General features: G+C 35.4%; 1 protein-coding gene across 3 annotated transcripts; it reads left to right on the top strand.

Moving 5' to 3' along the window:
* Positions 1-2,446: 2,446 nt before the first annotated feature.
* On the top strand, positions 2,447-22,224 carry LOC132092236 (general transcription factor 3C polypeptide 2-like). Of its 3 annotated transcripts, none has more exons than XM_059498399.1 (19): positions 2,447-2,660; positions 3,322-3,482; positions 3,703-3,922; positions 4,753-5,059; positions 5,165-5,241; positions 5,339-5,416; positions 5,499-5,597; positions 6,394-6,621; positions 6,715-6,826; positions 6,994-7,105; positions 12,839-12,870; positions 13,540-13,669; positions 13,871-14,015; positions 17,646-17,807; positions 17,902-17,989; positions 18,070-18,189; positions 18,270-18,437; positions 20,380-20,487; positions 21,763-22,224. In XM_059498399.1, exons 2-19 carry the CDS (start codon positions 3,356-3,358, stop codon positions 21,919-21,921), a joined length of 2,472 nt encoding a protein of 823 aa, XP_059354382.1. In that variant the 5' UTR covers positions 2,447-2,660; positions 3,322-3,355; the 3' UTR covers positions 21,922-22,224. The 3 variants fall into 3 exon arrangements, with proteins under 3 accessions (XP_059354382.1, XP_059354381.1, XP_059354380.1); XM_059498398.1 differs by having other exon boundaries at positions 3,322-3,524; positions 5,168-5,241; XM_059498397.1 differs by having other exon boundaries at positions 3,322-3,524.
* The last annotated feature ends 1,742 nt before the right edge of the window (positions 22,225-23,966 follow it).

Genomic DNA, 23,966 nt, shown 5'->3' with positions numbered 1-23,966 from the left:
CACACTAGTTTTAAATGTTTATTAGCAGGCGTTTTATTTTTGTCCACTTATATGACCCTATAACAAATACACTGAATTGTCATTTTCAACGTTTGACATTTAAAGCATTTGATGCAAGACTGTTTACATATACCGGTTTAATACAGACTGAAGTTTGAACATTGCATTTTCATTTGCTGGACACATAAGAAGACAATTGAATGAGTCATGGAAGAGCATATTAACATGTTCCACAATGTTCACTTGAGATAATGCTATATTGAAGCTTAGTCAGGGTTGAAGGTATGGTGCATTGTTACCAGTACTGCTGGTTTATCAGCTGTGAAGACAAACAAAATAATCCAAAGAATAACTTAAAGAATATCAATCTAAATTGTTCAAGATGGTGCAAGTATGAAGTGCTAGTGACCTATAAAAAACTGATTTCCAGACTAGTTCTTAAGCCATTAGATATTTCAATTAAAGGGTTAGTTCACCCAAATATTGCAATTATGTCATTAATAACTCACCCTCATGTCGTTCCAAACCCGTATGACCTCCGTTCATCTTCGGAACACAGTTTAGGATATTTTAGATTTAGTCCGAGAGCTCTTAGTCCCTCCATTGAAACTGTGTGTATGGTATACTGTCCATTGTCCAGAAAGGTAAGAAAAACATCATCAAAGTAGTTCATGTGACATCAGAGGGTCAGTTAGAATTTTTTGAGAAAATTTTGAAAATAAACTAACAAATACTGATGAATACTCCCATTTTTTATATAAACAAATAAAATATATGGAGCATGCACATATGCATGCAATTTCCTCAATTTACATTGTATTTGTTATCCGTAACATGACCTTTTACTGTTAAATATGTCAAATTACCCTAAAAAGTCAAAAGTAATATTATATTAATATTGAAGTATATTAATGTTCAATATTTGCACACCTTCTGGTTGTCAAATGTTAGTGGAACATGTTCCACAAGTTATGAACTACACCTGTTTGAAACCCAAACAAACATCCAAAACTTATTGGTTAGAAGACCATTGTTAAAAGAAAAATCATGCCACTAAGTTTGATATCTTGTTATTTAATACCATGACCTACACTTTTAGGATTAATTTGAGTGTGCAAATATTTTTGGAGGGCCACTTAAGTTCAATTCCACCAGCATCTTGACCAAAGACATTACCTTCACTGTGTCTGTGATGAGCGCCATAATTATCCTTCTGAGCTGACAGTTCTTAACACCTGGAAAAAGCTCATTTAGATCCTCTCTGGTCAAAGTAAGGACTTGAGCATCATCAATGTCTGCATCTAGACACAGGTGGACAATGTAGCATGTCACACTGCAAGAACTTAGTTTTAATAAATGTATTTTTAACATTTGTCTACTGGATGTGATAGATAAATGGCATTATAATATTATCAGGTAACACACAGAGAGTTTAGGAAGATTCCATGAGGTGTACAGACCTTCCCTCACCAAACCCAGGCCTCAGTTTTCCCCAAGTACCCAGCACCTGGCAGGATAGACAGATGGCAGCGGTGCCCTTGTCAAGTGGAACAGCATCCCCAGGAGGAGTGGAAATAAAGAGGAAGGAGAGGCAAAACAAACAGAAAGAGAAGGAAAGCAGACAGGAGACTGCTATGAGTACAGCGGCAGTGACAGTCCCAGCAGCAGTAGTGAGAGCTCCAGCAGCGAATCAGAGGCCGGGGACTCAGCGGCACACAAACTTGACGAATGGGCCCTCAGCAGGCCCTTCACAAAGCCTGTGTCCAGCCAGCAACCTGAAAGTGATTCATAAACCATTTCTGCTCCTTTTCCAAATATGGATTTTTTTTTCCCCAGTGTTCAGCTCCAAAGATTAAAGAGATACACTACCCTTCAAAAGTTTTGTGTCGGTAAGATTTTTAGTGGATTTGAAAGATGTCTCACACTCACCAAGCCTCCATTTATTTGATAACTGTGAAAGATTATTACAATTCAAAATAACTGCTTTCTATTTTAAGATATTTTAAAATGTTGTTTATTTCTGTGATGGCTTAGTTGACTTTTAAGCATCATTACTCCAGTCTTCAGTGTCACCCACATGATCCTTCAGAAATCATCCTAATATGCTGATTTGGTGCTAAAATAAAATCATATTATTATCAACATTAAAAACAGTGCTGCTTAATATTTAAGAGGAATCAATGATACTTTCTACAATTTTATTTTTATTTATTTATTATTTTAATTTTTTGATGAATCTTGTCTATTGTTAATTTATTTATTTATTATTTTATTTCACAACTTCACATATTCCTTTAAACATGGATATTAAAATAAGTATGCACAAAGTAGAAATAAATAACAAATGTAAAATCAGTCCTCTTTAACGTTGTGCATGTGAAAAATTATAATAAAGTACTCTACTCTGCTGGACCACATTGATAGCACCTCGCGGTCAGGTGGGATCACGCGCAGGTTTAAAAGCTCTGTGGCGGCAGTGCTGGACAGGGGGCGCTAGTGAGCAAGCGAGCGTTACAACATGGCGGCGACGGCAAGCTGATGTCAAAAATGCTTTAGCCAAAAGTGCCGTGGAAATCAGCACATTTCCGTACACCACGAAAGAATATAAACGTCTTGAAACTAGGAACGAACACATTGCACGTGACTGGCATCTGACCGCAGTAAGTATTTCCTAGTGTCGAGTGAGTTGGATTCGAACCCGCGTGTATCTTATACTGTGTGGATGAATGAAAGAGTGACTGATCATCCTGAGCCACTGTTAAAACCCGTAGAGTCAGGGAAAAAATCCCATGTCTTTCCTGTGCTGTCCTAGCCTGGGAAAGTAAGTCTTTTGAGACTATTATAAAGTTGTATTTTAGAAGATACGTTACTGGTCTTAGGAACATATCTGAAGGCAGTATATGTTTATTTTAAAGACCGTTTTATGTTGAGCGGAAGCTTTCTACAGCGTTATGTCATGTGTTTTTTATTTTATGTTATTTTTTTTATTTATTTATTTTTTGCAGCAGTGGAGTTTGAATTACTTGATTGATTGTTGTTTAGCAAAACTGAGTGAGCTCAATGTGCTGTAGGCAAGTCGTCTGTCATCGCTACTTTGCGCATGCGTGGATTTACTTCTGCACTTTACTACTATTCTGGTGTCACACTAGAGAAGTGCCAACATGATGTCGTGATAATACCATGGGTTTTGGATCGGCCTACGTATCTTTTGACTTTGTCATGGAAATTGCTTGAATTCTGTTTTGAACACACACTTGTATCTTGCAGAATATATATTTATATACATTTGCATATAAAATCAAAATTTTTCTTTACTTCTAGTGCTGGCAGCAGTTCTGGGGAAGAACAGGTATTAATGGCTGCTGCTGCCCTGAAGTTGGGCAAGCAGAAGGGCGAAGAAATGGGTTTGCCATGTGAAAAAGACACTGATGACCAGTCCGCACCGATTAACCATGAGAGTAAAGGAGCGACTCAGGATTCAGGTGAAGTTCTTGACTCTTCAGCGTTAGAGATGCAAATGCCTGGTAAGCAGCCAAAGAACATTTCTGTTATAGTAGTGCATTTGTATCAAGATACTATTATAATTCATATTTTAGATTAGTTTTTTAATATATATTTAATATATATTCTAATCAATAATGCATCTTACTCCCACATCATTATTTGAAACTTTTTTTTTTTATTGTGTCTGGTCCTTCTTAGGACACACACCTAGCTCTGAGGGTCCCCCAGGCGTGGACCAGGAAGACCCAGTTAATACAGAGGGAAACCAAAAGAAGCAAGGACCAAAGGCAAAGACTCCCGCCAGAAGGAAAAGAAAGGAGATCGTTCCACAGACTCCACCACAACATGACAGTTCAGCAGTCTCTGATACCTCTGAACTCACTTCTAGTGGTCGGCCCAAGAGGAGAGCTGCGAAAGTGTATGTTCTCCAGTTGTATCCAGTTTCCCAAAATCCACACAGCATGCTATATGCAAAATGTTCAAACACTTGCAATAAAACCGTTTGTTAAACAGCAGTCACATGCAGAAAAAAAACAATTGCAGTGTTAACATATATTTAGAAGACATTACTAGTGTATTCAATTTGTAAATTGCAATATTTATTATATCTCCTGAAAACAATTCATTGCAGTCCTGCAGCAGAGTGAGTAATCTTTCTAAAGAATAATCAATGGTCAGATGACATGTTCTGATTAGGAGACATAAGGCAACAATCTTAATGTTGAAATACTCACAAAGTGGCTTTTTAAAAAAAAAAAAAATTATATAAGAATTTTTTTTATTATTAGAAGAAAAAACATAGATGCAAATAGAAAACTCACATTTGTACTTTTGCATTTCAACACAAAAACTTGCTATATTTCATTAGGATGCCATTAGCTGTCTCTGTGGGGGCAGTTGTGGCCTAAAGGTTAGAGTGTTGGGTTTGTAATCCAAAGGTTTTGGGTTCAAGTCTCGGTACCAGCAGGGATTGTATGTTGGGGGAGTTCATGTATAGCTCTCTCTTTAACTGAGCTGAGACCCTTGAGCGAGGCACCGAAACCCCAACCGGGTGCCCCCCAGTGTGGCCCATTGCTCCAGGTGTGTGTGTGTTCATTCTTCACTGCTCTGTGTGTGTACACTTGGATGGGTTAAATGCAGAGTACAAATTCCCAGTATGCAATGCTGTGCTTGTCTTCACATCACTCTCTATTTAAAATGTTGTAGTGATGTTGTTAATAATCAGTTTTTCTTTTCCATCTTGATTAGTGCTTTAGATTATCTCTACAATCTTGCCAAGGATCTTGGTGCTCCATCAGAATCCTCCATGAAAGATACGGCCAAATCTGGTGAAGTAGATGGCACTGACAAGAAAACGAAAACGCCAAGGAGAAGGGGGGTGAAAAGAAAAATTCCAGATCATGAAAGCGACTTAGATGACGATGAGGACTTTTCCCCAGGAAAGAATGAAGAGGCAGAGAGTGAAGATGAAGAAGATGATTCAGAGCCAGACGTCAGCTTGAACGTGGAGCGCAGAGTATCCAAAGTATCCAGCAGACCACCCAGAGGAAACTATGTGAGTTTATAATCCGATACTAACTAAACATTTTGCACTGTTGGATGATTTTGACATTACTTTCCATATCTGTGTTGTCTAATTTAATTGTGTTGTGCTCAAAAGCAGTGTCCGCTTCCAAGTGGATTGGCTAAAAATGTCATGGAGACTGTTTGGAACTGTTTTAGTAGGACCAAAAAATTGTAAGCCATCTACCAATGATGTAAAATGTAAGAATTCATATTTGTATCCCTTGTGTCTTGATAATGCTTGTCCATTTTTCACGAATGCTCTTACCAGCCGGGATGAAAACTTTTCCCCCTGGGCATTTCCAGAGTGGATTCCTTCTGCCAAAGATTGGCACTTCCTGTCTAGCAGGTATCGGTGTAGCTAAATACCTCATAATATGAATGGAATGTAAATTTCTTTATTTTAACACTTGTTTTGTTTTAATTAACAGTGAGGCTGAAAAATATTTGCCCCAAGAGAAGGAATCTGCTTCTTTTGCCTTTACACGGGAAAGTATTAAGGGACAGATCAAACTGCAATCGGTGAAGAGGTAAGATATCACTAGTTTACGATTAATTCCAATTAGTACTGACCTAAAATATTTATTTGTAGTACCTACTGATTGTACTTGAATAATATTTGAATAATTTAACAACACATTTACGTAAAAAAAAAAAGCATGATTCTCTACAGTTCATAGTTGATCATATCAACAAATAGAATATTTATAAATATTTCTTTTTTTATGTTTTTACTTCAAAATGATATATTTTTTATTTTTTATTAAACAGCTTTTTATCAACTCACAAACCCCTTGTAGTTCATACCTCAGTTAGGGAAACCCTCAATTAGTAGAATATCAACCTCTCTGCTTTTATTTTTATTTTTATATATTTTTTTTAAAGCACTCTACTATTCAAAACATTTGCGGTTGGCACGATTTTTCAATGTTTTTAGTCTCTTACACTCCCCAAGGCTGCATTTATTTGATAAAAAAATACATTTGAAAAAACAGTCATTTTATGAAATATATCAAATGTATTTTAAAATGTAATTTACTCCAGTCTTCAGTGTCACGTGATCCTTCAGAAATCATTGTAATATGCTGATTTGGTGCTCAAGAAACATTAATTATTATTATCCATGTCGAAAACAAATTGCACTATATCATATTTACGTGGAAACCGTGATACATTTTTTGTCAGGGTTTTTGGAATGTTCAAAAGAGCATTTATTTTAAATGGAAATCTAAATAATGCATAATAAAAAAGAAAGAACTGATCCCACATTTTTGAACAGTAGTGTATGTGTACTCCTATACTCCTATGTTTTATGCTAATCTGCAGGTTTGAATCATTGCCACATCATTCTGAGCGTTGGGATGCTCTTTTCTTTGTGGGGGGTCCTGTGCGGTCTTTGGAATGGTGCCCATGTCCTGACGGGGCGGCCACAAGACAGTATGCTGCCATCTACTGCCACAAAGGCATGGATGATGAACACAAAATCAACAAACTGCACACAGGCCCCGTCTTACTACAGCTGTGGGGAATTGGAGATCTTGAGTGTAAAAGCAGGTGACCCAGATAAGACACTTACAGATCGGCTTTAAGAGGAAATGTTTGGTTATACAATAAAATAGTAATTTTTGACTTCTCTCCCCACTTCAGGCCCTCGACTGCTCCTCATCTAGCATATGCTTTGGCGATAGATGACGGATGCATCTGGAATATAAGGTGGTGTCCTGCGGGAGTGTGGGAGCTGCCCTCTACCAGCAGAAAGGTAAGAAATGACATTAGACCAAAAAGTTCCAAAAAGAATATTCAAAGAGAGAAACATTTTATTAAACAACTGTATTAAAATTATGCAAAACAGAAAGTTTTTTTAATTTTATTTGTATTTTTTTTATACAGTGTACATTGGTGTAAATGTATTTTGGTTTTTCTCAGGCTCCACAGATGGCTAGATTAGGTGTTTTAGCAGCAGCTTTCTCTAATGGGAGCATTGGTGTCTACAGTCTTCCACACCCAGAAGCCCTTGCAGCACACCATCAGAGTAAAGGCGAGTAATTGGTGAAATGCATAACCTATGCTTCTTATTTCTTTAGTAAGGTTATATATATATATTAGCATTCTGGTCCACTTGAAATGGCTGTTCCAAAGAAAGTCAAACTTTAGTTTTTCCTTTACTATTTTTACTCTCTGTCTCTTTGACACTTGAGGCTGTTTTTTAGAACATAGATGTCCAATTCTGCTCCTGGAAAAGCCACATTCCTGCAGAGTTGAGCTCCCACCCTGATCAAACAAGCCTGAAGCAGCTAATCAAGGTGTTCAGAGTTTATTGATAATAACAGGCAGGTGTGTCTGAGCAGGGTTGGACCTGAAATCTGCAGGAGGGCAGCTCTGAGGGGTGGGGTTGAAGATCCCTGCTCTGCTGGAATATGGTCACTCATAATTTAGAAACTCCCAGTGAATTAATGTGCAATTTGATGGTCCTTCCAAAAGAGGGCAGCACAAGATAGAAGAGCCTCAAGCCGAGAACTGTAATGGATTTTCCCATTACCACTAAACAAATGCCAATCTGTCTAATTTTCACAAATATTGGAAAACAGTTTAAAACAGAACACATGCAATTTCCTAATTTTTTTTTAATTGAAGCTTAACCGTTAAACTGCTTTTATTTTATTTATTTATTAATAATAAAAAAGTGAAAGTGACATTCAGCCAAGTATGGTGACCCATACTCAGAATTCGTGCTCTGCATATAACCCATCCGAAGTGCACACACACACACACACTGTGAACACACACCCAGAGCAGTGGGCAGCCATTTATGCTGCAGCACCCGGGGAGCAGTTGGGGGTTCGGTGCCTTGCTCAAGGGCACCTAAGTCGTGGTATTGAGAGTGGAGAGAGAACTGTACATGCACTCCCCCCACCCACAATTCCTGCCAGCACAAGACTCGAACTCACAACCTTTCGCTTGCAAGTCCGACTCCCTAACCATTAGGCCAAGACTTCCCATGAAAGTCTGGAAGAAATTAATAATATTAATAATTAATTAATTAATAATAATATTTATTAATAATAAATATTATTATTATTATTATTATTAGTAGTAGTATTAAATTAATAAAAAGATTAATTGGTCAAATCAAATGTTTATATGAACAATAAAAATAATTGTTAATCATTCATTAATTTAAAAATAATAATAAGTAATGATCAGTAATATGTAGTTATTTGTACAAATGATATGATAATGATAATACAATAGTTATTTTATATATATATATATATATATATATATATATATATATATATATATATATATATATATATAATTATTGAATGAATGGATGAATTGATCAAATTATAATAAAAAGAACAATTATAATTAATTCCTTTAATAATAATATCTGTTTATTACTTAAATAATTAATATATTTTTATTATTGTTTATTATTATAATTAATTCGTTTAATAATAACAATATATGTCTATTTAAATACTTATTATTGTTGATATCGAAATAATAATTGTGTATTATTATTCATTCATTCATTCATTCATTTAATAATAATAATATATCTGTTTATTATTTAAATAATAATTAAATTTAAAACTAAAATAAAAAAATTTAATTAAATTTAAAATTAACTTTATGCATTTAGCAGATGCTTTTTTCCAAAGCGACTTATTACAGTGCATTCAGGCTATCAATTTTTACATATCTTGTGTTCCCGGGGAATCGAACCCCCAACCTTGCGCTTGATTATATATATATATATATATATATATAATATAATAATTATGGCCAGCATAGGCTGATTGTCCCATGGGAGCTCACAATGGCCTCTCCTCAGGGAGTGCTGGGAACAGACTGATGACCTGCCATCAGCTGCATCATTCCCTGTTTTCCTCTTTTCTTTCATTCTTTTAAAAACACATTATCTCTAGTGTGTGTGTGTGTGTTTTCAAAAGATTATCCTCCCAGGCCTTCTCATTCATCACAGTCACAGTGAGAGAGCTGGAAAAAAGAAGAGAGGGTCTAGTGCCTATTTGAGTTTCACTGCCTTCAGCCGTTTGATTAGCAGCCCCCCTTTTTCACAGCAGTGAAATGTCGCTTATCTGCAGTCATACTGATCTCTCCACCTAACTGAGTCTGCTTTATGAGCTGTTTACCATTCTGTAAGCAAAAAAGCATATTTTTCCAATGACCATTCAAACATATCTGTGTATTCTGACTAAATAAAATTATTTGCGAGAAACGTGAATAGCAAGCATTTTGTTATATTATGCTGCTTTTGATGTTGCAGAATTCAAATTACAGCCATTTCATGGGAGGTAGGTACCATAGACTTGGTCTAACTATAAAAACCCTTTTGACAATCACAAATGATGATGTAAGAAAGTGAGAGAGACACACTAGTGTGTGTGGCATTCTACCTCTAGTATTGATCTGCTACTACTGTGTTTACTGACTGTAGCCAGATGCCAGCCTTGGGTTAACATGATAAATGCACATCATAATTTAATTGATTGAACATACAGCCTACCAATCCATCATATCTCAAGAGCAGATAATATATTTATACTGAGTGATGTAGTCGGCTTGTTAAAGATCAAAGCTACTAATTGAAAGTTTGCAGGTTTGAACCTGGTAAGAAGCGAACCATTAACTCTTTCCATTATACCACTGAGACCTAATTTGTAACTCGTGTAGCAGTCTTGTTTAAACATGATGGAAACATTTCTTCTTTGTGTTGTGCCTAAGAGCACTCTTTACCTCCGGTGAAATCATTATTTTACAATATAATACATCGTTTCATGATACAGTAATGCAAAATTGTGTTTACTATATTCTTAATTGATTTGTTAATAATCTCAAATTCATATTAATATTTTATACTTTTTTTTTATACTATTTTATACATTTTTTATACTTTGAATAAAATGTTATATTTGAAAAACATTTCTGAAAATACAAATAATCTAAAGTTTGAGGTTTTTTTTGAGAGAGCTAAATTAGTACTTTTATTCAGCATTAAATTTATTGAAAGTAACAGAAAAGACATAATGCTAAAAAAATCTTTCTATTTCAAATAAATGCTGTTTCAAAATAAATAAATAAAATAAAAATAAAAAAGCAGCACAAGTGGCTTTATGGATTTATATAATTTAAATCTAAATATAAAATTTCTTTATCTAAATATAAAGAAAAAATAATTTAAATAACAAAAACTTACCATTTCAATAAATATTGTGTTTTTTCAAAATGTTTAATCAAAAATGGACATGTAAAACCTGAAAATTTCATGCAAGATTTTATATATATATATATATATATATATATATATATATATATATATATATATATATATATATATATAAACATAAACAATTAACTTTTTTTCAAATACAATGTCATGCACATCCTCATCCTCATAACACAGTAGGAGTAATAAACTTTCCCCTACCCTGAATATACTAGTAAGGCCGTTTCATTGCCATCCACACTATTTATCATTCAGACTGTCCTCTTTTGTACTAGATTTCTCTAGTTATTGAGTAATGATATGGTCCATCCTTCTGGTCCCTCTGGGGCCCTCTGTGAGGTAGACTCGGCCCCTGCTCCAGTAGAGATAAGAAACCAACTGCCCACGTTCATTAATGAACCATGTCTGTTTCTTCAGTGCTGCTAGTGTAGTATTCTCTCTGTTTGTGTGCTTCTAATTCATTGATCCTACTCTAAGCTTTAATGATTTCCTAATGACACTTTCCTGAGGCCACAAGGAGCAGTTCGGATGTGACAAATGGTTTCTTTAAAAATCTCTTTCTCAAAGGACTGAAGCTGTTAGCGTCGATTCTTAGTGGAGACTTAAGGGAATTTAAGAGAACGAAATCCTGGTTGAATGTGCATGAGTTTTTGAATGATAGAGTGGATATTGTCCAACTAAAAAAGTGCTGTATGACCTTTCAAAGGCTATTCTTTCTCTCGCTGCTCTTTTATTCCCCTTGTATTCTCCTGATATTACCACAGAAATTGCTTCTCACACTCCACCAGTTTAACATCTCCCCACTGGCCAGGGGATGAGCTCGGAAACTGTTTTCTGTTGACAGACTGTTTGTGGTTCTTGCTGGAATCACTCTTTGGTCAGTGACCCGGCAATGAGCTTTGGTCAAGAACTCTTTCCACCCACAGGGAACTAACCTTCATTACTGAATGTACAATCCTTCACACTGACCTCAGTCCTGCTCTTTGGCTTTTATAGCATGAGTGTTTTGCTTGTTCTCTATTTTGTTTTTGTTTTTTATTATTTTATTTTTTTGTGTGTTGTCTTATTTGTATTTGTTTCTTTTATGTATTTTTTAGTTTTGTCAATATTTATTGTGCATTTTGAATATAAAGGAACATGTTTTTTTTATCATTTAACTTTTTGTTTGTTTTATTAATTTTATCTTTAATTTAGCTTTTTTATCTTTTTGTTTATTAATTTGTATTGTTTCGTTTTTTTATTGCTTTTTTGTTCTTGTCTTTGTTTAATGTTCAGGTTTTTGTTAATTTGTTATTCTTCTAATTTTGTGCAAATCACTGTATTGTATAGAGCACATGTGCATTCATTTAAACATTTTTGTACTGTAGATTGATTATTGGTTTGTTTATTAATCGAAAAGAACCCACAGTAGCAATTATGGGAAGTTTAAAAAGACTAGAGATAAAATGGTTAACCACATTCCCGCTTCCTATTAAGTTCTCAGGTATGGAGGTTTTATGGTAGATAATTATAAATCGGTTTTATCTGAAGTGAAAGCGTGTCCCGTGAAGAGGTGACTAGAGAGACGCAGACTCCTAGATAATTTACTGGCTTTTTTTCATCAGGCAATGATCTATAATTGAAATGACAAAAAAGATGCATCGCAATGCAGTTGTTAGTGTTTGAGGTCATGAATTACAGCCGAATACCTGACTCCTGTTCCCTCTGGGCCTGTCAATCAAAAAGACCTTAGTCAGTCCAGAAAAAGGGCCCCTGGTCAGGGCTGTCTGCCATGCTGCCAGAATGAGTGGATCATAGGTAGGATGCTTTATCGACCTGATCGACCCGTCACCGCTCTGTACGGCTCCAACCTAAAGTCATGCAGCTATATATCACTTTTGCACTCTTATATACACACACAGTGCCTGTCCACAGTCACACACACTTTCATACACGTGACTCTATTCACCACCTCTAGGATTTCCCTTTTGTTTTAGATTGTCAGTTTATTAAGAATATGAATCCCTGTTTAAAGAACTTTGAAATTCTTTGTCTTGTTGTGATGTTGTGTTATTTAGCAGTGCTTTAACAGTTTGCACTCAAAAAAAAAACACTCTTATAAACCATATATATACACAGACATCTGTTTCAGACTTCCAGATTTTGTAGTTTTTAGGAAATTTAGAAAATAGGCAGTTTACACACAAGTCTTAAAGCAAAAGTAGCAAAAACAGCACATTTAATTCTAATGGTCCAAGAGACCAAGTGAAAAATTGTCATAAGCTAAATCATGGCTATTTGTGATGAAAATAATAATAAACTCTGGTATAAGATCAAATGTCCTTTGAATGACCCCTTTAAATGATGATATTAAGCTGAACTGCTGCTTGTTTACACTTCAGTTTATTTCAAATAAGCACGTCATTTTATCCTTGTCCCTTTGATTGTTTTTCTTGATTAAATGCAGTCATGTGTTGACTAGTAATGCTCCTATCTGTAAGTGCACACCATTGAATACATTTATGTGCTTTTCAATAGGTGAAACCAGCCAAGCACCGCTGATATGCCGGGTAGGTCAATATCCACTTCGCTAGCATGCCTCTTATTCTCACAGATAAGACTTCTGTCTTTGTTTCATTCAACACAGTGTTACACATTCATTGCATTAGACTGAAAGTATCTGACATGAATTGCACGAGATCATTGGAAGGTTTGCTCAAATCTGATGTGTAATTTTCACTGTAGCTTAATTTCACAGCTGAAGTGACTTTTCACTAAAACTGTTCTGGTTATGGCTCCTCTGGGCCGTTTTACGGGCAGTCTACATAACGGTTTCACACATCCAAGAGATGATATTAGGGAAATTAGCTGTCATGGTAGAAGGAGCCCCTCAAACGAAATGTTAAGTGCAGAGAGGAGGATTAATTCAAACTTTTTTGGACGATGGCAGAACTAAATAGCTATTTTTAAATTGTTATTATCATGAAATTGAATGAAATTACTTTATTAATTATATATTATAATTTGTGCATATAGATATAAATAGTGTGTGTATATGTATGTATGTATGTGTGTGTGTGTGTGTGTGTATGTGTGTATATATATATATATATATATATATATATATATATATATATATATATAATGCTTTACCCCATTAATTCTTTCATCTTTACAGATGGATTTTGTATTCTAGATCAGTGTTATATGATCTGTTTTATTGTGTTGTGTTTGTGCAGGTGAAGAAGGTTCTGACTTTGAAGATGGGCTCTAGCCAGGCAGATCATAAAGGTCAAAGTGGTCTGTGCTTTGCTATGGACTGGGTCCACGTCAAGCCACATAACCTCTTGGCTGCTGGCTTCTATGATGGTGATTTCATATATTTGGCCTATAGGACTCTTTGTTCATCTAAACAAAATGTCTAATTGTAAATACCTTGGTTTATATATATATATATATATATATATATATATATAGATAGAGATATATATATATATATATATATATATATATATATATATATATTGCAGTATTTTATGTTTGTGTTTCTGTTCACTTTCTCTTTTCCAGGTCTGGTTGGTTTGTGGGATCTTGCTAGTAAATCTATGCTACTGAAGGTCAGGTCTCCAGATGGTGGTGTGTCTCTCTACCCTTACCACTGTTTCCATGCTCATGATGAGAACATCAGGACCCTGTGCTGGTGCAGAGCCTCAAGGTAAGAATCATCAGTGTAGCATCATTTGTAAGATTAGACAGACTGAGGTTGGTTAATTTTTTTTTTTTTGATTGGTAGTATTTTAAGATTTTTCTATTGAACTTTCTGTTGATTAAAGAATCCTGGAACAAAGTGTCATGGTTTTCAGAGAAATATTAAGCAGAACAACTGTTTTCAACATCGATAATAGAAAGAAATGTTTCTTGAGCACCAAATCGGCATATTAGAATGATTTCTGAAAACTAGAGTAATTTCCAATGAAAATTCTGCTTTACAGTCACAGGAATAAATTACATATCAAAATATTTTCAAATAGAAAGTAGATTTTGATAATATTTTACAATATTACTGTTTTATCATATGAATGCAGCCCTGATTAGCATAAGAGAAAAACATTTAAAATCTTAATTGGTTTAAACGTTAGCATAAATTTGTTTAAAAAGGAGATTCTTGATATTACTAAAATATAAACTGTGAAAATATTGTTATGCTAACACCTTTTTAGTGGTTGACCACTAAAACCGATATTTGGCATTTTTCATCGGACGATACTACGTTTTTCTGCTTGGCTGATGTGTTTGAGGCGGGACTTTTATTTTGAAAGCGATGAGAAAGGCAGCGCCTGAGTGCACACAGTGCTCAAATTCTCTCTTGTTTACTGTCATTGTTAAGAGTTCTGTCTAATACAGTTAGAAGTATATCTACTAATCATAGAACTGTTACAAGGAATACATGTATACAAAAAGTATTATAACAGTTACTTTTTATATTATTAGTAATAGAAAGGCAAACATTACAATACAGCATTAAGCAAATATGCATTTATATAATTTAAACAAATCTTTGAATGGCTAATGAATATTTAATTTCACAAACCTTGCAAACTTCTATTCAAATCTAGCTGTGAGATCTTGTGAAGTGTGCATTTTTATCCAGCATGATCGCGTGTTCTCTGTGTGATGGTCAGTCTGTGTGAATTGAATGCTTTAAACTTTAAAAACTTGTGATTTCAAATTATGCTGCACTTTATGCATTTGCCCACTGTCATTTTCATGTTATTTTCCCTGTGTGCTGTATGTGAAATGAGTTACCCTGGCTTTATTTGAAAAATATGATTCCCAATGCACACAAACTTCCCAGAATATTGAGTGCCCTTTTGGTTACAGTGGTTACTTCCTTTTTATTTATATTTGTATTAAATATTTATTTATTTATTTATTTATTTGTGAAAAATACGTTGTCATCTAAAGTATAAGTATGTTTATATTACACATTTATTTTTTAATCCATTGTCAAATTATGTAAAATTTCTTAAATATTAATAATAATAATAAAAAAAAAAAATATATATATATATATATATACATATACATATTGGCTATCGACCCTGCTTTCCAAGATATCAGCATTCAAAAAAACAATATCGGTCGACCACTACACCTTTTGTAATGCCTGATATATTTGATTGTCGCATCCAGTGTTATTTATTTGATTGTTATTCATAGTGTATTTAAATCTTCATGTGTGACATTAGCTGAATGATATTCATGCTATGATACAGTCCACCCATTAAGTTTTCTCATTTAGTAACCGATAAGCAGTCTAGATCAAATACATTACCATTCCAATCAGGTTGTTTCAGCAGCCTGCTCTTAGCACTTACATTTAAAGCAGTGTGACCTTATAAGAGGCTCCTGTAAGTGGCATTAGAGAAGTTCATTTAGAAAATGACATCCTCTCCCACTCACCACAGGGGGCTCGTGAAATCAAGTGGAGATTTCTTGTGTTTGGATATTTTTTTCTTCTTCTTTATACTCTCAAAACGTGACCGCTTGTGTAGAATTCAGATATACCTCAACCTCAGAAAAAGCAGAAGAGTCTCTGTGTGTCATTTCCCTGAGGTGTTGCAATTTGTACACAATGCACAAAATTCCAAGCATTCAAGCAAGAGGGTTGGAGGTGTAGAGAAGTACACATGCTGAATTGACATCGTTTTCTTCCAGATAATCGACAGGACGCTAGCTCACAGCAGCCTTGATTCCTCTTCTTTTTTGGAATGGTGTGGTGTAGTGGTTAAGGCTTGCAACTAGAAGCTTACTAGTTTGATCTCTACATGTTGTAAGCACTTAACTTCAACCCAGCTCAAAGCATTAATAATGTCTAGTTTTTTAAATGTTTAAAAAACGTTAGAGACAACATTAAAGGGTTAGTTCACCAAAAATGTAAATTATGTCATTAATGACTCCCCCCTCATGTCGTTCTCGGGTCTGTTGTGAGTGCGACTGCTGTGACAGTTGACGTACGACACTGCTGACGTGTTATTTTTGTTATCCGGCGCACCAGAAAACACGTCAACAGCGTCTTGAACGCGCTCCCAACAGAACCGGGAGAGAAGACAATGCTGAATAAAGTAGTAATTTTTGGATCAAAATGTATTTTTGATGCTTCAACAAATTCTAACCGACCCTCTGATGTCACATGGACTACTTTGAAGATGTTTTAATACCCTTTCCGGACATGAACAGTATACCATACATAGGTTATCAATAGAGGGACTGAGAGCTCTCGGACTAAATCTAAAATATCTTAAAATATCTTATCTGTGTTCCGAAGATGAACGGAGGTCTTACGGGTTTGGAACGACATGAGGGTAAGTCATTAATGACATAATTTTCATTTTTCGGTGAACTAACCCTTTAAGGGAATGCTCCATTTTCATAACTGTACAAACGTTATGGGAATGTTATTTTTAAGTGTTAGTGCTAGTGAATTAGTACATTTTAAAAATGCTATGTTTTGAATGTTCAATTAAAATTGTTCATAATGTATAAATAATCTTGTGCTGACGTTTTGACAATGTTATTAAAGACAGATAACTTTGAACAAATATTCTGTTAGCTTTACTGGAAGAATTTTTGTTCACAACTTTGAGAGAATCGTGCAAGGACATTATCTAAAGTTCTCAGAATATTCTCAGTTATCTGAATAGTTGCTCCAGAGATAGTTCATGCCATACAAATCAGACAGTGTTCAAAAGTTTGGGTTCAACAGGATTTTCTTAAAGAATAAATACTTTTATTCCGCAAGGATGCATCAAAATGATCAAAATTGACAAAGACATTTATAATGTTACAAAAAATGTATATGTCAAATAAATGCTTTTTTTTCTCTTGTTTATCAAAGGAACCCTAAAAAAATGTCTCGGTTTCTACAACAATATTAAGCAGCACAATGTTTTCAGCCTTGATCAAGGAATATTTTTTCTTGAGTACCAACAGCATATTATAATGTTGGACAATGGACTGAAATTCAGCTTTGCCATCGCAGGAATAAATAAGTTTTCTGTCATTTGCAATATTCAAAATACATTTTTAAATCTATTCAAATAGAAAATTGATAAATATGTTTCAAAACACTGTTTTAACTTTTGAAATGTAGTGTAACTGTAGAGCATGTGGCTAGTTATATTAACAAGATCACTTGCATTTCTGAAGTGTGAATACTAGTAAAAAAAAAAATATATATATATATATATATATATGTGTGTGTGTATGTATATCTCTCTTTAATTGTGATGAGGTATAAAAAAAGCAGGAATTATATTATGTTTCTGTCTTCTGTTGTTGGCAGTAATTTGTTGGTGACAGTCGGAGATGACCGCATGGCAAAAATGTGGGATGTGAGAAAAACCTACGTGCCTCTTCTGGCAGTAAAGCGCTGCTTGTCCCCTGAAGTGTACTGGCCCCTCTTTTGGAGCGGCATCCTGATGGCTCCAGAGTGTTGCTTTGCTACGTCAGTCCACAAACATTTTGCTCTTCTGAATATACTGTATGAGGTTTTAAAATCATATTTTTACTAAATCATCATTTTCTGTTGCTATGTGTAGGTTTGGACAACATGGAGTTCACTATTTTGATTCAGGTTACTTTGGAATCAAGCCTTACTTTGTGGTTTCTAGAAAACCCACTATTTGGGTATGTAGACATTTCACAGTATCTCTATATGGTTTAGTATTGACAAAATGTTTTAATGATGACAAAACAACTTTTTTCAGAGCCTTTCGATGTCTGACTGGATAAATACTTTTGCCATTGCCGACAATGGAGGAGATTGTTTATTTAGTTTGCTTCCTGAAATGGACACCGATCCCAGCTGTATTAGACGACGGAGATATGTAAGTTTCTTTATCATTAATTAAATTCCCACATGTGCAAACCTTGAATTAACATTGACTACTTTGTTCAACCCACATAGTCCGTGTACAGGACTGACATGATCCAGTTTGAACCCGGTCAGAGGCCTGGAGATGAGGAACAGGAAGAGGAGGAAGTGGAAAATGCTGCAAGTAATCCTAGGAAGGAGCCATTGAGCTACAAAGGAGCAATCAGAAAGTACTATCTCCACTTTCATGACTTGGACCTGGTGAGAAACAAACACAAAAAAAAGACTTTTGTGCAGTCATTGTTTAATTCCATCATTGTCAAGGTCTCCGTGATTAGGAATTGATGTAGGAAATCAGATTATGGGAGTATAGATCTCAGATAATGCATTTGGTAGACACTGTTATCCAAAGCAAGTTATGCTTCATTTAAGGGCACACATTTACATTTTATAAGTTCTTGGTTTCCCTGGGAATCGAACACATACTATTGCCATGCTCTAAATTGTGAGCTACAGAAAATTAGGTTATTTTAATATTAATATTCATAGCTGTTTTATTGAAAAGCAGGCTGGTGCTGGCCATATTAGGTTTATCTGGAGGTGTCATTTTATGTGACTGGCTAAATTTTTGACACACAGTTCCCCCCAAAATTACAATTTTGGCATCATTTACTCACCCTCATGCCATTACAAACCCATAGCCTTTGGTTAACCTTCAAACCACAAATGAAAATATTTTTAATAAAACCTGATGAAGTTTCTGTCCCTCCAACGAAAAACCAGGTAAGCAAATCATAAAAGATCCAAAAAGTTCATAAAGGCGTTGAAAAATTAATCCATATCTTGCCATTTAATCCAAGTCTTCTGAAAAGATATGATTGCTTTATATAATTTTAGCTTTTATTAATGTGAAAGCACGCATACATAGATAAAAGCCTCAAATAAATCTGTTCACCATATAAAGGGATTGTATCTCTTCACAAAACCTGGATTAGACCGTCTTGATTCATATAGATTAGTTTTTTGACGCCTTTATGACCTTTTTGTGTCTTTTTTTTAGGTATTTTTATTTTTTTTACTTAGACTTTCAATGGAAGGACAAAAATTTCTCAGGTTTCGTAAAAAAATGTGTTTAGAAGATTAACTAAAGTCTTGTGGGTTTGGAACCTTTATAGTTCAGTAAAATGGGTGTAAATTGCTGAAAGTGGGAAGGACGTGCTGATATGAAAATATGCTTCTGATTTTCTGTATGTTTTTCATGTGTAAAATGTTGACTGCTATGTATGTGTTTGCAAGACCATGTAAAAATCCATTAGTGTCCTCTTTAATGTGTGAATATGATAGCAGCTCTTTATGTATGAGCTGTGTGTGATAGCGACTTTGTACTGCAGCCTGTTCCACAGATCATTACACACAGGCTGTGCAGGTGCCATGGCCAGATTGGATTTATTGGCTTAGCTATTTTCCCAGCACACCTGAGTGAGTGCAGGAGACCCCATGAGTGCAATCTGCATGTTACCATAGTGGCACCCCTCTCTCTCTTTTCCAGCATCATATGTTTAATATGTTGATTAAGTTCTGCACCCTTCATTAATTTAAAGTCATGCCTGCCTGGAGGCCTACCCCCCATCACATAGATGCTCCATCTGTTCTGCTATCTCATGCTCCAGCGCTCCACCCCCATCCGTCTGTCCATCCACGGCACACTGCACATGTCCACTTTAAGGCCACGGTCTGGAACAGGCCAGGGTTGCGTTTCTCAAAAAGCATTGTGAGCAAAGTTGATTGAACAAACCATTGGTGCCAATGGTTCTACGATCTATTTAGGCTTACCATGCTTTTCAAATATAGAGATTATGGTAAATTGTACTTATTTTGTCTTCTGGGAAATATGTAAGGATCTTCTGTAGCTCCTGAAGGGCAGCATTAAATGGAAAAAAGAAAAATGTATACACGTTCAACTTTACTTTTTGAATCAAACTGCGAGATGATAGATTGAAACTAGATGTGCTGGGTTTCAGTAGTGATCTAATTATGATATTGTGACATTTTGAATGTGACATGGATTGTAATGTGAAGTAGTCGGTGATACCCACTATAATAATCGTGGGAACAGTAAAGCTATGTCTACTTATCTAGTGGTCACTTAACTCTGGTGTGGGAGTTCACACCTTGTTTTTGTTTTTTACTCTCTCTATCTCAGGGGACCTTTGCTAAGAGTGAAACTAGGCCCATGATGAAGCACCTGCACCATCATGAGGTCAAAGGTGTTGCTAAAGTGGACCAGATGCCACTGAGCGCGCTCTACAAGGTGAGATTGCATTTATCTATACAGCAGCACACAAGCGCAGCTGAGGCATTCACTGACACCTACAGCACCCTATCAATGTAGAGCTGTGAAATAACCTGACAATCTGCATGCCAGATGCATTTAATGCATGCTTTATGTCAGGATAACGTCTGAAACCCAAGGAGAATTTTTAGCAGTAGTTGACAACCTACTAGACCACAGGGTCTGCCATAGACCAATCAAAATCAAGTATTCAAGAGCGCTATGTAAAAAAATTATAATAATAATTTATACTTTCACCATGTAATATAAGATTTTAGTTCTAAATATGTTCACCCTGTACAACAATCACCCTGTGTAGACTGAACCTGTATTAGCTGTATTGTTACTGGTTTTAGATAAGCAATAGTTATGTGTAGCAGTGTCAGTGCACTGCTGTATTTGCACAGCCCAGTGAAAGAGAAAGAAAGAGCGGCTGGTTTGCTGACAGTTAAGCCAGATGGACGGAAGCTAATGGCCTGTAAAGTTAAGTAAATGTCACTCTGGATCTAGAGTGGATGATGGGAGGAGAGCAGGAAAGCAGACTGTGTAGATTGAGAAGGGGAGTTTTTCTGAATAAGACTGCTCTACAAGGAATAGTTAGAAGGGTCATAATAAATGCCCAGTTGAATTTTATTGATGTAATGTTCACTCATAATGTTATGCTGATATTATAATTTGTAAAATATGAAAAATGAACTGGAAAGTGTTAATATAAAATTTTTAAATTTTTGTAATGCATATAATAAAATTGTAATAATGTATACAGTATACTAGTGCTGTCAAATCAACTAATGCATTTTCAACCATTCTGAGTTCTTAACACTGTTAAAGAGTTGGATTCTCATGCTAAACATGGCCAAAGTTTAGACCCTAACCCTAACTATTTGGATGTACGACGGAGTATTTCTATGCTAAATACACTCCTCCAGGGTTTGTATTTTGGTTGTGAAGGAAAGATAAAGATGTTCAGCTTCCCAAAGAACCCAGGATTATGGGAAGAGTGGACGCAAGTTCCCATAATTCTTTGCATTCTTATGACTCTTAGCTCCGCCCACGGTACGCCTCCAAGAGCTCGGCTGTTTTCACAGAGAATCATAAAGCTGTATCTGTCTTCTATAAATGAGATGAAACTAAAGAATCTTCGGTGCTATGAAGTATGCAATACTATGCTATAGGTACTCAAGATTAACATGAGATTGGCAGAAACTGTGCGTGTTATGTCCCCTTTAAGAAAATGTGTTTTTATTCTCTCAGGTCCGTTTTAACCCAAACATGGATGCATACAACTGGATCCTGTCAGGTGGGCAGTCAGGTTTGGTGCGTGTGAACTGTGCACGTGGACTGAGCAGCTCTTTGATGCTCAAGCAGTTGCGTGAAGCTCAAGCCCAGTTTAGTGCCATGTTCCAGTCTTAGGATCCCCCTGAATCTGCAACAGCTGTCCGTCACAGCACAGCGGATACAGTACAAGTGCACTAGTCTCCACCCTCACACCCTCTCAGCTTTATCCTGAAATGGACTGTGCTGTCTTAATAGGCTGAGAGACTTTTATTTTTAGAAGAGTGAATGCACACTTTTTATCCTTAACTTATATCGAAAGAAGGAAAACTATTTTGATAAGCCTCTGCATATTCCTGTTTTTATAATTTTGTGCATTTTGGTTTTTAGTACTGTACAAAGAGGAAAACCATTTGAACTTCTTTGCACCATTTTCAAGCTCAGATAGAAGGTCTGTTTGTGTTGTTAAGTTTAGTGTCTCAACACGTTGTTTTTTTCCAAAGTATGTTTGGAGAATGAAATCCTCCGCACTTATATACCCGTGTCAATTACAGGGAGCATTATTCTCCGTTTCCTCCTGTTCCAGGTCAGTGCTATATAATGATCAAACACATTCATCTTGACATTTAGTGTGAGAACGCTGGATTGAATCTTTGATATTTGCTAGCCTGTTCTCTTAGCTATCATATCAAGATGTTTTTTTCCCCCGTTACAGCTTAAGCTGTCTTACCCTGAATCTTAATTTTAAAGGAATAGTAACAAAAAAATTAAACACCGTCATCATCATGTCGTTCCAAACCTGACTTTATATCTTTTGTGGAACACGAAAACAAATGTTTTTTCATTCTATAAAAATGCTCATCTACATAAATTCAAATATCGGGCCTTTAGATACAGTATGTTAATTCTGATGTCAGTGCAAGTTGACCAATCATTGACGATTACATGTCCAAACACAGTGCAGCCTTGCCAATAAGGTGAGAAGATTATAATGAACCTAAATTTGGCTAAAGTACTGTAGTAAATTCATTAAGATCTTGTTATTTTCTGAACTTTTGGTCGTTTTGATGCTTTGGAAACCAGATCCCTAATCACTTTCTTTATATGGAAAAGAGTGGCCATTACATGTGTGAAAATGTCACCTTTTGTGCTCCACAGAATGAATAAAGTCAAACAGGTATGGAAAGACATGAGGGTAAGTAGTCAAAATGTTCATTTTTGGCAGAACCATTCCAGAGTTTTCTTGTCCATTATTGTTATTCCTACCCTACTATTTCAAGTCTTTATTACCTGTTTTCTGGCTTATACATTCTTCTTACTCAGGTCTAGCCAGAGTTGTAAGGGCATTATGGACTCTGCTGATAATTTCCTGCATATGAGTTAATGTTGTCCCTGAACCAATAGCACTCTGACGTTAAGACAGGAGCACTTTGATACCCGCCTCATAATTCATCACCTCAATTTTGTCTGAGTGAATGTAATTAACTCCAGTGATGAGAATCTGGAGAGGTGCCAGTCAGTTTAATGCTGCTTTGGTCTGTCAGATTAGATTAAATAAAATAAAATAGATAAAATTGCTTTGCATATTCAACACTAATTAATAGAACATGGTGTAATTATTCTTGTGAAAGACACTGCAAAAGTTTGATTTGCATGATTTTATTACAGATTACAAAGATCATACACATTATGTGACAGATAGAAAATTAATAGCATGTAAAAATTAAATATCTATCATTAGTTTCTGGTTATATAGTGGCTTTTTGTGGTCACATAAAGGATAAAACATTTACACACATGACTTTTATAGACACACGTTTATACAAGAAGCAAATTTATATACTGTACACATACACAAATCTGAGGCACAACAAAAATAATCATGTAAATTATTTCCAGTTTCCACAGAACAACACTATTTTCAGTTCATGAAACAAAATGCAGAATGTGTCAAAAACATGACAATGATGTACAATCTCACACTCTGCTATCGGTTTTGAAGCTTTCATTAGGTTAAGTGCACCTGCATCTGAAAATGATTTTTGATATGTCATAGTCATTTTACCTTGAGTTGTGATGCTGTGTGTGCGATTTTCAAAGCAAGTCTCCGACTTGTTCTAGCAAATAATACTAGGAGGGTTTTCATGTTGTGTGACTATGAAGCCTATGTATTTTACTTGAAT

The sequence above is a fragment of the Carassius carassius genome, chromosome 18, assembly GCF_963082965.1.
Source record: "Carassius carassius chromosome 18, fCarCar2.1, whole genome shotgun sequence".
Taxonomy (NCBI): Eukaryota; Metazoa; Chordata; class Actinopteri; order Cypriniformes; family Cyprinidae; genus Carassius; species Carassius carassius.
Note: the sequence above shows the minus strand (reverse complement) of the source record. Positions and strands in the feature narration are given on the sequence as shown.

Coding starts and splice junctions, on each gene's coding strand:
- LOC132092236 (XM_059498397.1), top strand. CDS start 3,356: ATGGCTGCTGCTGCCCTGAAGTTGGGCAAGCAGAAGGGCGAAGAAATG. Junction 18,438..20,379: donor ACTTTCATGACTTGGACCTG/GTGAGAAACAAA, acceptor TCTCTATCTCAG/GGGACCTTTGCTAAGAGTGA. Junction 20,488..21,762: donor CACTGAGCGCGCTCTACAAG/GTGAGATTGCAT, acceptor TTATTCTCTCAG/GTCCGTTTTAACCCAAACAT.